The sequence below is a fragment of the Sturnira hondurensis genome, unplaced genomic scaffold (assembly GCF_014824575.4).
Source record: "Sturnira hondurensis isolate 20B ecotype Veracruz unplaced genomic scaffold, ASM1482457v3 Scaffold0024385, whole genome shotgun sequence".
Taxonomy (NCBI): Eukaryota; Metazoa; Chordata; class Mammalia; order Chiroptera; family Phyllostomidae; genus Sturnira; species Sturnira hondurensis.
In genome coordinates, this window is record NW_028097016.1 from 300,938 (window position 1) to 315,104 (window position 14,167).

The 14,167-nt window shown below is 51.6% G+C and overlaps 1 protein-coding gene across 1 annotated transcript; it reads left to right on the plus strand.

The window, feature by feature from the left end:
- Nucleotides 1-1,742: 1,742 nt before the first annotated feature.
- Nucleotides 1,743-4,673, plus strand: TPBGL (trophoblast glycoprotein like). The gene has a single exon (XM_037038425.1). It carries the CDS (start codon nt 1,984-1,986, stop codon nt 3,151-3,153), a length of 1,170 nt encoding a protein of 389 aa, XP_036894320.1. The 5' UTR covers nt 1,743-1,983; the 3' UTR covers nt 3,154-4,673.
- The last annotated feature ends 9,494 nt before the right edge of the window (nt 4,674-14,167 follow it).

Genomic DNA, 14,167 nt, shown 5'->3' on the forward strand with positions numbered 1-14,167 from the left:
TGCCCCTCCCAGAACACACCCAGGAACCTGCATGGGCCCTGAAGCATGAACGTTCAAGTATGAATGTCCTTATGATTCCGGGACACATACCAGGATGCACTCAAATCTATGTTCATATGTGCACATGTGTGAATGAACCTTCATGTGCTTGCATGAAGCACATCTGAGCCTGCCTGGAACCCTGCACAAGTTTATGCAAGCTTTCCTATGCATGTGTGTGCACATTGAATCGAGTATGAATCTTTGTGTGCTGACATGTGGACAACCTCACATGCACATATGTGCAGACATGCCCAGTCACACATGTGCAAGTTACTGTTCTCATCTGACAATACCTGGGAGAGAGAGGGAAGGGCCAGTTCCCCCTCCCCACCCCCCCATCCCAGCATCAACAGCCCTGGTCCTTAACATTGGTCCTTGCCAGAGACCCAAGCCGCAGCAGGGTCTGCCTCTTCTCCTTAAGTGTTATTGATCTGTTAAATATAACCTCAAGGAAGGAGTCAACCCAACAATCGTCCCTAACTCAGGAGAAAGAGACCGACTGATTCTTAGGTGGGGGGAGCCTCTATCCCAACCAGCTCTGCTGATACCAGAATGGCCTGCAGGATCAAGTGTCAGTCTCTCCAGCCTGAATAATTCATGTCAAGGCCAGGAGCGCTCCCTTCTCAGGGAGCGCAGGTTCCTTTAAGGCAGGTCTGGAGCTTCCCAGTTCTGGGGGAAAAAAAAAGTCCATCCAGAACTAAACAAACCCATAAACAGCTCATCCCTGAACCCCCTTAGCTTAACTCTCCATATTCCATGCTGTAAAATCTGCTCCTGTTCTCCCACCACTGAAGCCCCAAACCTTCCACCCAGTCATTACTCACAGGTGGGGCACCACGGAGGGAAGGAGGGACAGTTGATGGTGTCCAACAACCCAGGGTCCTGAAACCCAGTAGTACAGTCTAGCGGGGTGTCTGCGAAGGAGCTGGGGTAGGGAGGGGACAGGAAAGAGCTGAATCACCAGTCACTAGTCCCAAGGCCTGGGAGAGTGGTGGAGGAAGAGTCCAGCCTAGTGGAGGGGACCAGATGAAAGAACTCCTGGCTTAGCAGCCAGTGAGTTGGGAGCGAGGGGGAAGCGGAGGGGATGTCCCTGATTTTCGGAGGTTGGGTGGAACGGGGTCAAAAAACGCTCCTATTAAACTCGCAGTGGTGGTAACCCAGGCAGCCCTAACGTAATCGGGGTTCAAGCAGAGGGGGCCGGAGGCTGGGGATTTTCCAGTCTCTCCTTGCACAGCTCTCTCCTAGATCACAGAGATTAGGAAGAGCCTGAAAAATTAGTAACTCTCAGCTCACCCCTCATCACTGCTTGCGCTTGTAGGGGGGGACGCTAAAGTTCTCCTCCAAATTCTCACTCCGTGGTGCTGACCCACCTGCCTGCTCTCCTCAGTCTGGCCCAGCCCCACAGGTGCCAGAGAAGGAGGAAGAAGGAACCAGCTTAAACATGGGAAGTGGAGGAGATGAGGCATTGAGAACCTGGGAGAACCAAACTTCTCAGCAGACCCGGAGTCCGAGAAGGGGAGAGAGAAAGCACAGCAGCCAAAAGCCCAGATTCTCGGTAGCCTCCCACCCCGCCTCTCTGCGAGGAGGGCGCGGAGACTCCGCTGGGGGCGGAGGAGGAGGCTAGGAGGCGGCGTGGGGGGGGGGGGGAGGCAAACCCTGCCCACTCGGCTCCAAGCCCAGAACGGCCGCGGAAGCCGGAGGCCAGCGCGCAGGGCGAGTAGGGCACCGGGGGCGGGGGGCTCCGCTCCCCACTTGACCCTTCTCGCGCCAGCCAGGAAAGGGAAGGTTCCTCGGATTTTAGAGCCAGTGGACGGACCGACCGCGACTGCCAGCATCTGCAGGTCAAGGACTTGCCCCACCTGCCCCCCTCCCCGCCCCCAAGGCGCTCCGAACTCACTGGTGAGCGCGGCGACCCGGGCGCTGGATGCGGGGGCTGCCGCGATGGCCCCGCGCGCGGGACAACCGGAGCCAAGGGGGCCGCTGCTACAGGGGCTGCTGCTCGTGGCAGCAGCACTGAGCCAGCCCGCTGCGCCCTGTCCCTTCCAGTGCTACTGCTTCGGCAGCCCCAAGCTGCTACTGCGCTGCGCGTCGGGCGCCGAGCTCCGGCAGCCGCCGAGGGACGTGCCGCCCGACGCGCGCAACCTCACCATCGTGGGCGCTAACCTGACGGTGCTGCGCGCTGCCGCCTTCGCCGGCGGGGACGCGGACGGGGAGGAGGTGGCGGCGGGTGGCGTGCGCCTGCCGTTACTGACCGCTCTGCGCCTCACGCACAACAATATCGAGGTGGTGGAAGACGGCGCCTTCGACGGGTTGCCTAGTCTGTCGGCGCTGGACCTGAGCCACAACCCGCTGCGCGCCCTGGGCGCCGGCGCTTTCCGCGGGCTGCCGACACTACGCTCGCTGCAGCTCAACCACGCGCTGGCGCGGGGCGGCCCCGCGCTGCTGGCCGCGTTGGACGCGGCGCTCGTCCCGCTTGGCGAGCTGCGCCTCCTGGGCCTGGCGGACAATGCACTGAGTCTCCTGCCGTCTGCCGCGCTGCGCCTGCCGCACCTCGAGCAGCTGGACGCGCGCCTCAACAAGCTGACCGGTCTGGGCCCCGACGACCTGCGCGCGCTTGAGCGCGATGGCGACCTCCCCGTGCCGCGCCTACTGCTTGCCGACAACCCCCTGCGCTGCGGCTGCGCTGCGCGCCCCCTGCTGGCCTGGCTGCGTAACGCCACGGAGCGCGTCCCCGACGCGCGGCGCCTGCGATGCTCAGCTCCGAGGCTGCTGCACGATCGGCCCTTCGTGGACCTGGACGAGGCGCAGCTGCGCTGCGCGGACCGCGATGCCGAAGGTCGTGGGGAAGAAGTAGAACTCACCGGCCCGGAGCTGGAAGCTTCCTATGTCTTCTTCGGGCTGGTGCTGGCGCTCATCGGCCTCATCTTCTTAATGGTGCTCTACCTAAACCGCCGCGGCATCCAGCGCTGGATGCGCAACTTGCGTGAGGCCTGCCGGGACCAGATGGAGGGCTACCACTACCGCTACGAGCAGGATGCGGACCCGCGCCGTGCGCCCGCCCCAGCTGCCCCCGCTGGCTCCCGCACCACTTCCCCGAGCTCGGGCCTCTGAGCTTTGCCTGTTCGAGGTTGGGGGTGCCCCTGCCAGCCGGTGACTATTGAGGCTACCTGGCCTGAAGCAGTGGGTATGGAACATCCGCGAGCTTGGGGCTTTTGAGACTTGCCCCTGACCTGCCTGAGACCTTTGAATTCTGGCTTCACCTCCCGTCCCACCTCACCCACACACACACCTGGAGACCCCAAACTGCACCCCCTTCTTCCCAGCCTCTGAGAATTCTCACCATCAAAGACCAGATACCCACCTTCTGATTCCAGAAACCTTACCCACCCATCCCAGGCTCCGGACCCATCAACTCCCCTCACGCCCTCTTAAGACTCACCCAGAGACCTTGTCCTAAAATCCGAAAGTCCTGAGATTGCATTCACCAAGCTCTTCCTAAGCCTTTACTCTCAGCAGGAAACACCCTAGACCTCATTGACCCCCATCTCCAGCTCGGGCCCTTACATCCCACTTGGGTCTCAGAAGCAGAGCACTCCCACGAAAAGGTTTTTGTGGACTTTGAGCTTTTTTTCTCATACCAGAGCTCCGAGCCCTCCATCCTGCATAGATACCCCCGTCCCGGGGCTCCGAAGTGTTCGGTGCTCTCCCCTAGTCAGAGGGTGTGTTAGTACCACCCACCACCCCCGCTCTGGCTCAGGCCCCTTCTTTCTTTGGCCCCTGCTTGGGGCTGAGCTCCCGTGGTCTCTCCCATCCCAGAGACAGGCGCACACTGTGTAGTCTTAGTGTGGAGCCCATCCTCAGCCTTTCCTGCTGGGGCTCTGATCCCCCAGCACTCTGTTTGCCCCAATCTCAGACTCAGCTCTTCCCCCTGATCTGAATTACAACCCCTGCCCAAGTCTGAGGCTCTTGATTCCACCCACACTTGTAGCTTACACTCAATATTCACCCCTCCCACTCACTACTAGGTCGGGGTCCAATGAGGAATCCATCCCTGAAATGTGCTCACCCTTTTTACCTCCTAAAATGAAGTCTCCAGCCCTGCAAGACAGGTGCAGGTGCCACACACCTCATCCATACTGGTGGGTCTCCGCAGAGAAAGGAGATTCCTGAGGGTGCAAAGTCAGGCCTCAGAACCAGGGTCACCCCTTCACCATGGCCTCAGTGAGGGATACGGAAGGGGTCTCTGAAGGGCTGGGAGCTGCTGCGTACATGCTGTTTCCCACCCATGTGTCTCTACCCCTAAGGATTTCCTGCTGTGGTCTTCCCTACCCGCCACTCCATGCCTTCTGGAAGAGGAAAGGGGGTCTCACCTCCTGTCTCAGGCACACGCCCTTTTGTTCAGGGTCAGAGCCTCAGCGACCTGCCTTCTGCATGATCCCAAAGCACAATTGGTGAGTGGGGAGGCGGGTGCCTCTCCCTGACTCCCACCCCTCGGTCAGGCAGAATGGCTGGCCTGTGCTGCTTCTGCACACGGGAAGTCGCCCTCCAACACACTGGTTGAGGCCTGCCTTCTCACCCCTACCCCAGAAATCTGGATGTCCCTCGGACAGTTTTCTATAAAGGCTGCAATAATCTCCAATACTCTACTCTTGTAAGTCATGCCGTGTCATTCCTGCCGACCTTGGGGCATTGAAGGGGCTGGAGGGGATACTTGGGAGGGCATTTTGGACCTCCCTGAGGTGCGGTGACCCTTGGTGTCTTTCCTGGACTGTCTTTTCTGACTGGACAGAGCAGGGTGGAGGCTCGGCCCATAGACTTCCCGCTGGGATAGCACTACTCTCCAAACAGAGCTGCGTTTTACCCTCTGAGATGGGGTCATACACGGCCAAGGCAGGAGCTGCGCTTCCTCTACACCCTCTCACCCTTCTATTCATCACCACGGCGGTGGGGATGGGGGTGGTGGGGGAGATGTAGTTGGACTGATAAATGCTAGCATTGCACGAGGCTACCAGGGAGGAATTGCAGCCATGGAGAACCGAGTCAGTTAATTCAGACAAGAGAATGGATGGTTCGTTATTTGCTGCTTTGCCATCAAACCCTCTGACGAATTATCTGATACTTCCTTTACCCTTTGTCATGCCACAGTCTTCTGTCTAGAGGTGTAGGAACTGCTCCCTTGGGTATGTGAGAGCCTGGGAGGAGAAGCTGCCTCGAGGTGGGGGTGGATGAAATGGCTCCTTGGGATATGTGGGAGCAAGGAGGCAGCTGGGTGGGGCCAGGGGGGCCAGGCTGAGAGGCCTACCTCCTGCCTCAGGTTCCCCAGGCTGGGTTGTTTCGCACCGAGGATCTCGGAGTCCTGGAACCACGCGGCCCAAGTCCAGACCGCTGGCATTTTAGATTGTAGGGCTGCACCATCCTAGAATATGTGCCTTCTAAACATTGAAAAGGACCTCAGAGGTAATGTGGGAGCCATCTCTCAAAATACCTCAGTAAGGAGCACCCTCTCTCTGTAAGGTGCTCACTCCTTTCTTCCCGGGAGCATTCGTTTAAGTGCCAGAGGCTTCCGCCGGGACTTCCTGACAGTCCAGCCCCAGCTCTGCCTTGGGGCCAGGAGTACAGCTCACCCCAGGACCACTCTTTGCAGAGTCAGGACCAATGCAGGTGTCCTAGCTTCTCCTAGCAGATCCCCTACCCCATCATTCCTCATGAGAAGGGATCACATTCTCCTGAATCATTCCCACCTGTCAATGACCTTCAAAAGGCAAATCCTCCAGGAAAGTGGTGGCTGTGTCTCTGACATGGTTAGAGAACTGTCTTTAACAGGTCACCTCCCTAGTTCCAAAGATGTGCCCTCTGATGATATGGCCAAAGGCTGCAATAAGCCCTGGCAAATAAAACACGCTGTTAGTTGTGGGTTTGCTGTCAGCAAACATCTTTGAGAGTTTATATGAGAGCTGCTACTGAGCTAAGTATCAAATCGGTAGTTGTCAAAAATCAGACAATTGATAGTTTCACGTATGCCAGTTGACATTTAACCTTAGTGCCCATTAAATGCTGTCTCTGGGCTGCCATCCTCCTTGTAGCCTATTAGTGACCTTTGGTCTTATGGGACTATCACTAGGTCTCAGGGCCCCCAGCCCTGCCTCCTCTGCAGATCCAGCCATTCACTCAGCCTCTACTGAGTACAACTTTTCCAGCGCCAGAGAAGTGAATGACCTAGGGCAGGAGTCATACCTAATCAAGGTTTAGAGAAAACAAGTCCCGGGAAGCTGAAAGTTTAGAGTAAGGACCCCTGACCCAACCTGCGGAGACTTCTTAGAGGAAGTCAGGTTTGGGTGGGTTTTAAAGGATGAGTAGGAGTTTGCAGAACAGAGAAAGACCTTCAGACAGGAAGATCTTATCAGTCAGAGAATTGGAGAAGATCATTCATGGCCAGGAGTAGGTAGGAGGATGTAAGACGGATTCGATTCCCCTGCGTTCTGTACTGGGTGGCAGTAGAGAGACCTCCCCCTTCACAGACGTCAGGGACGTGGGTGCGATAGACGATCCCGTATAGGAAAAGGAGAGGTGGAGGGATCTGGCCAGTCGTGCCCTGATACCCTCACGCCACCCACCCCCTCCAGCGCCCCCCTCAGCACTGCCAAGGCCCCGCCACAAGGCCAGACTCCCCCTTCAATCTCACGCCAGGAACGCTGCTGGAAGGCTGAGGTGGGGAGAGACTGCAGGGGCCCGCAGGGGCCAAGTGCCAGGGGGAAAATTCCATCTAGGACGTCCCCTGGAGAGCAGGCAGGTAGAAAGCGGGAGAGGGAGAGAAAAGGTGTGTAACTGTCAGTAAAGTGATAGACGCGAGACCAGCTGTGTACTTTGAGGAACATGTCACTCCCCAGAATTCTGTGACCCTGTAAAAACCGTGAAATTTTTTCTCAAAAACAAAGGGAGCCATCTCCTTGAGTTTATCTGTGACCCCTATCCTCCGCGTGTCCCTCAGTGAGGGCCAGGCTGGGGTCCAGAGGACGAGGCCTCAGTCTGAGCTCAGCCTGACCTGCTAAATCATTTGGTTCTCACTCAGAAATCCCGGTTGAGACCTTACTATATACACTGGGTGCCAGGGACTCAGCTGTGGACACGGCAGAGCTGGCTCCTGCCATCCGGGCCCAGTCTGACACTGAGCATGGACAGCCCTGCCTGTGTCTGGCTCCAGGTCCTCCCCCCCCCCCCCCCCCGCCTCACCCCGTCCTGGCTGGGGCTGGACTCGTGCCCTCCAGAGGCACTGCCTGCACTCCCTGAAGTCTATCGTCTTCCTCATTAAGTCTCTGCCTAGCAGACTAATGTACGGGCATGGCCTTTCCCAGACTGGGAGAAGGGGCAGGGGCAGTAAATAGTCCTGGGATAATGCACTCGGCTTCTTCAGAGTCCCTGCCTTCACCCCCTCACCTCTCCCTCACTGCCCAGCCCCCTTCCCTTAGTGCTGCCTCAAGGCAATTTATCCTGTGCTGGCCAATCCTGTGCAGACCACCTCAACCAACCCTTCATTGTACTGGAGGGGAAACTGAGGCCCAGAAAGCCTAGCAGCCCTCCTCCAGGTCACACAGGGCATCAGGAGCAGAGCAGATCCAGAGCCCAGGATGCACCCTGGGGGCATCCCTGCCCTGCTCTGGATCTGAGGATCTGACCCTGCCCACCCCACCTCCTAACTCTGTGTCTCCAGCCCCAGGGCTCCTTGCCTCTGGCAGCAGACCCAAGCCTGTGGTGGCCTGGAGATGCAAAAAGGAAGTGTGAATGAGGAGGGGGTGGAGAGAACTCTTCAGCTTCCATTAGCACCTAGCAGCAGGCCTCAGAAGCCTGCTCCAGCCTACGGCAGGCAGAAACCCTGCTGCGAGATCCTTCTCCATGGTCCCAGGCCTGAAACTCACTTTCGCTGGGCCTCTTGTCTCCGCTGAGATGCTGCTGAGATGGACAGGGCCTGCTCTTGTCCTCAGTAGAGATGGGGTCGCTGTGATCATGGAAGCACATGGGGGGCCCCCAACTAATGTGACCACACACACCACGCCACTTTGGACAGTGAAAGCGGCCACTATTAATAATTACACGGGGACGAGAATAAGCTAGGGCTGTACCAGGCTGGTGGGCCTTGGACTCCAATGACTTTTGAAAAGACCTGGGGCGGGGGCGGGGTGGGGGAGGAAAAGTGCTAGACTGCTAGACTAAGCTAGCCTGCCAGCACTAGACAGCTAATACCCTCCCTGACCTTAACCCTGTCCCCCATCCACACTAGACAGCATCTTCTCCAGCCACACCAAATTACTCAGATTTCAGTAACTGAGCTCAGGTATTCCAAGCCTCACGCCTTTGCTCACACAGCCCACTCTGCCGGAAATGCCTTGTACTGAGAGCAACGGGACAGCTCAGGGCTGTCTGCTGTCCTTACCTCGACCCTTGCTCCTGTCACGTTGCACCCCATCCCCCAGACGTTTATTTGTACAGATTGGTTTTCTGGACCAATGTCAGCACCAGACTAGAAGCTCCCCGAAGAGGCCCAGTACCCTTTCAGGTCCCTAGTCCTGGTGCACAGAGACAATTTGTGAGCACTGTCCCTGCCCTGAGATGTCCACGGCACGGGGGAGAAGCATCACACAGGGTTTGTGGATTCCTACCGTTGTGTGTCAGACGCCCACTCCCTTTGGCGCCCACAATCCCCCACCTCACTGAACCGAGGTTTCCCTTTCTTGGATGCCTGCAGGGTCAGCTCCTTGTTGCAGCTGCTCCCTCAGGTGAGAGAACAGAAAGACAATACAGCTTTAGAATATGTATTCATGCAAAACATAATTCAGCTTTTTGACTTTGACTTTGACTTTGTAATACAGTTATAGTTTTCGGGCCCTCCATCTGCAGTAGTTGTCCAGAGTCCTATCTGATCAACTTGCTCTGGTGGCTCGGCCGAGGTTCCTTGCCTCCGAAGCGACGTCTGCTGACAGAGTTGTGCAGAAGCCCAACCAGTTTTAACTTTTCTTTGCATACGTGCGTCACCTGCTGGTGAAGATGAGAAAGTTCCTCTTTCATTGAGTCACAACCCATTCAAGTATTTTAAGTGCCTACTATGTGCCAAGAACTGTGCTAGTAAGAAATTGAGGATACAGTATTGAAGAAAATGACAAGGTATAAGCCCTTATAAAATAATAATCGTGATAAATAACACATATATGCTTACTATGTGCCAAGGATTGTTCTAAGCACTTGACATATTAACCCATTTTACCCTGATGACAATTCTGTGAAGCAGGTATTATTACTATTTCCACTTTGCAAATGAAGAAAGCACATAAAAATGAATCGTGTGTCACGGCATGCTAATAAAGGGCCAATTTAGGCTTAGAACCCAGAGCCATGTGCTTAGACTGTAAACAAGTAAATAAACAATACACTTCTCAGGGGGAAACAAACAGAGAGATGGGACAGCGGTGGGGAGGGGTGTCCTTTCAATGGGGTGGTCAGGCAGAACCCTCTGAGGAGGTGGCTTGCTCTAAAGAATGAGAAGGAACATGCTTTGTAAAGAGTCCAGGAAAGATCAATCCAGGCAGAAGAAACAGCAAGTACAGTTTCTTCTTCGGACTGAAAGTTCAAATATCAAATGGGAGGCAAGCCCTGGCTGTGCTACCCTTAAATATCTCTCTAATCTGTTCTTCTGCTTCCCCATCTGGTCCCCAGCTCTACTGGCTGGCTCCCATCTCTCAGCTGGCTCCCTGCCCCTGTTCCTGTCTGGTCTCCCTGCCCCAGGTCCTGTCTGGTCCCCCTGCCCTAGGTCCTGTCTGGTCCCCCGGCCTCTAGTCTCTTGCTCTGGTCCATCCTCCACAGTGCAGCAGAGTGACCCTAAAAATGCATGAATCTGATCCCTTTTACTGCCCCGCTAAAGCCTGTCTCTTGAAACTGATTATCGGTACCCTCCCTCCCCATGGCTGTGGTCTGGGCCCATCTCCTGTCAGCTCTGCTGGCTCCCTTCATCCTAGCTACACCGAAGTCCTAACAACTCCCTGAGGGCCCCAGGTTGCCTCACCCCCTGAGGCCTCCCAGGGACCTTCCCTTCTACCTGGAATATCCATAGCCTCTCCTTACCTATCTAACTCCTCATCCTGCAAAACTCGGTTCAGACAATGCCTCCTCTAGGAAGCCTGCCTTCTCCCCCATCTCATGCGCCTCATGGCCCTTCATCAGTGCTCTCACGCAGGCATGCAGTGCGTGCATGTGGGCCCATCTCCAAGACCACTCGGAAGCAACTCTAACCCTACGTTGTCTTGCCGCATCCTCCTATGAATCTGAGGCCTCCTGGAAGGAAGTGGGTGTGCCTGTTACCTCTGTGTCTTCAAGGCACAGTGTAAGCCCCAGCAAATGGTACTGGCCCAGTAAACATCGTTTGTGGCCTTACAGTGGGCTATAAATTGTTCAGTGTCTTCTGGTCCTGCCCTTTTGCTTCTTTATTGAGGTACATATCTGCATAGAGTAAGATCCACTTTGGGGGCATACAGTTGATTTGGACAATCCAGACATGGAGCAGCTCCATCCCCACCCCAAACCCCTCCTGCTGTGACTTCGTAGCCCACCCTTCTTCAGCCACCACCAGTGGCAACGAGGGGTCCGTTCACTGTCCCCACGGTTTTGCCTTTTCCAGAATGCTGTGTCAGTGATATGTACGATTTGTCCTTTTAACTCGGGCTGCTTTCACTTGGTCTCATGCATTTGAGATTCATCCCTGTTGTCGCTATCACGAGTTGGTTCATTTTTATTGCTGATCAGTGTTCCACTGTGTGCTGTACGATATATCGTTCATCCATTCACACTTGTGCAAGAACATCTGGGCTGTTGCTAGTCATTGACAGTTATGAATGTGGGCATCATTAACGTTCGTGTACAGGCTTTTGTAGGAATGTAACTTTTCATTTCCTTTGGGAGTGGAACTACTAAGTCTTATAGCATGTTTATTTTTTAATTTTTAATTTGTATTGAATTTATTGGGGTGACATTGGTTAATAAAATTGTATAGGTTTCAGGTGTACAATTCTATAATACAAATTTATGAGAAACTGCCAAACTGTTTTCCAAAGTATCTGCTAGTCTTATCAGGGTGATCACTTCATAAATCATATAAATGAATAATCACTCTGCTGTACACTTGGAACTAATATAATACTGTACATCAACTGTAATTGAAAACTAAATTTTTAAGAAAATGTTTTACCATTTTGCATTCCCATTATGAGCATTCCAGTTCCTCCACATTCTCACCAGCAGTATTTATTGAAAACACAACAATTTAATTGCCTTCGCATCTTCAAAGAAAATCAGTTGGCAGCGTTCAATCCACTGAGCCGCACCAGCCGGGGCCAGCTTTCCTTTTTAGTGTTGTTTATATAGTTACTTTTCCCATATTTTTACTTTCATCTTATCCGTGTCTTTATATTTTTTAAGGATTTTATTTATTTACTTTTAGAGAGAGTGGAAGGAAAGGAAAGAGAGAGAGAAACATCAATGTGAGAGAGATAAATTGATTGATTGCCTCTCAGATGCCCCAAGCTGGGGCCCTGGCCTGAAACCCAGGCATGTGCTCTGACTGGGAATCAAACCAGGCCTTTCAGTTTGCAGGCGGGTGCTCAATCCACTGAGCCACACTAGCCAGGGTTTTGTCTTTATATTTAAAGTGGGTTTCTTGTAGACAGAATATAACTGAATCTTGTTTGGTTTTTTTTTTCAATCCAGTCTGACAGTCTCTGCCTTTTAATTATGTTTAGGCCATTTACATTTAATACAGTTATCGATATGGTTGGATTTAGGTCTATCACTTTTATTTTTTTGTTTGTCCTTCCTGATTCTTGTTTTGCTGTTCCAACTCTCCTGCCTTCTTTTGGAATAAATTAATATTTTTAGTACGCCATTTTAATTTATATTTTTGGCTCTATTTTACTTGTTGCTCTAGGAATCACCATATACATATATAACCTTTCATAGTATACTCAGGATTAATATGTGATTACTTCAAGTATATATAATACAGAAGTCTCAGAAATAGGTCTTTTTATTTCCCCCCACTTACCTTTACATTATAGTTGTCATATGTGTTCCCTATAGAGGGATACATTGATATCCCTATCAGACAATGTATAATCTTTTGTTTCAGCAGTCACATGTATTTAAAGAACTCAGGATTTACAATGTAGCCTGTTTCTCTTAATTCCTGGAGATACAGATTCATCTCTGGCATTATTTCCTTTCAGCCTAAAGAATTTCTTTTATTTATTTATTTATTTTATTGCGGGTCTTCTGGTGACAAATTCTCTTACATTCTCTTCACCTGAGAATCTCTTTATTTTAAATCATTCTTGAAGGATATTTTCCCTGGTTACAGAATTCTGGGTTGACAATTCTTTTACTTTTAGCACTTTAAAGATGTTGTTCCATTCTCTTCTGGCCTCCACGTTTTCTGTTGAGAAAGCTACATCAAATCATCATTCTTTGTATGGAAGAATGTACAAGAACGTGTCATTTGGCCCTGACTGGTGTAGCTCGGTGGATTGAATGCAGGCCAGGGAACCAGAGTGTCAATGTATTGATTCCCAGTCAGGGCACATGCCTGGGTTGTAGGCCAGATTGCCAGTAGGGGGCGCACTAGAAGCAACCACACACTGATGTTTCACTCCCCCTCTTTCTCCCTCCCTTCCCTTTCTCTAAAAATAAATAAAATCTTTTTAAAAATCTGTCATATATATGTATATATATACACATATACATATATATTTTTTTTTAAAAAAGAGTGTGTCATTTTCTCTAGCTGCTTTCAATATATTACCATTTATGTTTGGTTTTCAGCAGTTTGGTTATGTTTATTATATGCTTTTCTTTGAGTCAGGAATTAGCTCAGCTTCTCAAATTTGTAATTTTATGTATTTCATGCAATTTTTTTCTGCAGCAATATCTTCATTTTTTTTCAGTCTTTTTTCCTTTGTTTTTCAGATTGAATGATTTATACTGATCTGTCTTTAAGTTCGCCAACTCTTCTTCTGTCACGCTCATCCTGCTCTTCAGCCTATCCAGTGAATTTTTAATTTCAGGTATTTTATATTTCAGTCCTAAAAAATCCATTTGGCTCATTTTCTAGTTTCTAATCTCTGTTGAGAGCCACTATCTTTCCATCACTTTCAAGTTCTAATAGCTACTTCAAAATCTTTTCTAATAATTCCAGCATCAAAGTTATCTTAGAGTTGGTATATGTTGATTGTATTTTCCCTTGAGAATTGGTCATATTTTCCTGGTTCTTTGTTTGTTGAATAATTTCAGATTGTATCCTAGACATTTTGAATGTCATATTGTGTGGACTCGGTCCACTTATGATCCTTTGTGGAATGTTGATTTTGTTGTTATGTTTAGAGACACTCAACTAATTTAGGTTTAGACCCTAATTCCTGTCTTACCTTGCATTGTTGGTGGTTCTAACTTCAGCACAAATCCACAGGAGAAAAGAGGAAAGAAGGGGAAATTGACCCCAGATTACTTTTTCAAATTTTGAGTCCTCTGCACCATCTTCCTCCTTTTGTTTAATTTTCAGAGTCATTAGGTAGGTTGTTTCGTATTTTTGTCCAGAGTTTTTCTATGTAATCAGTAGGAGAGATAAGCTATAGTGGACTTACCCTGTCTTGGCAAGAATTTGAAATGCCTCCCCAGTTGATTTTGACTTGCTGGAGTTTCCAAAAGCTGGATAAACGAAGTCCCGGAGCACCACCAGGCAATGACGGTGGGAAGTGAGCTCTAAGCTCAGAGGCAACAAGTCCCTCCCCCTGCTCAGCATCCTGGTCAGATGTCAGGGCCCTCCTCTACACTGTGATATCAAGACCAGTGTGGTTATTTCTATTTCTGGGTGAGAAGATGAAGGAGAAGCTGGTGATTTGCCTGTTTGGTCTCCCGTCTAATCCCCTGGCCTTCTCTGACTCTGCACAGCAGGGCAGCGACCACTGCAAACTACGTTTCCAAAGATCCCTTGAAAATGAGCTTCAGCCCGTAGGAGGCACACACACGAAATCAGAGGGCGGTAGGAGAGGAGAAACCAGCGTATTTCTCCCACTCTCTCAGCGTCAGGCAGCAT

Bases quoted from the DNA above. Each gene is read 5' to 3' on its own strand.
- TPBGL (XM_037038425.1), top strand. From the start codon at position 1,984: ATGGCCCCGCGCGCGGGACAACCGGAGCCAAGGGGGCCGCTGCTACAG.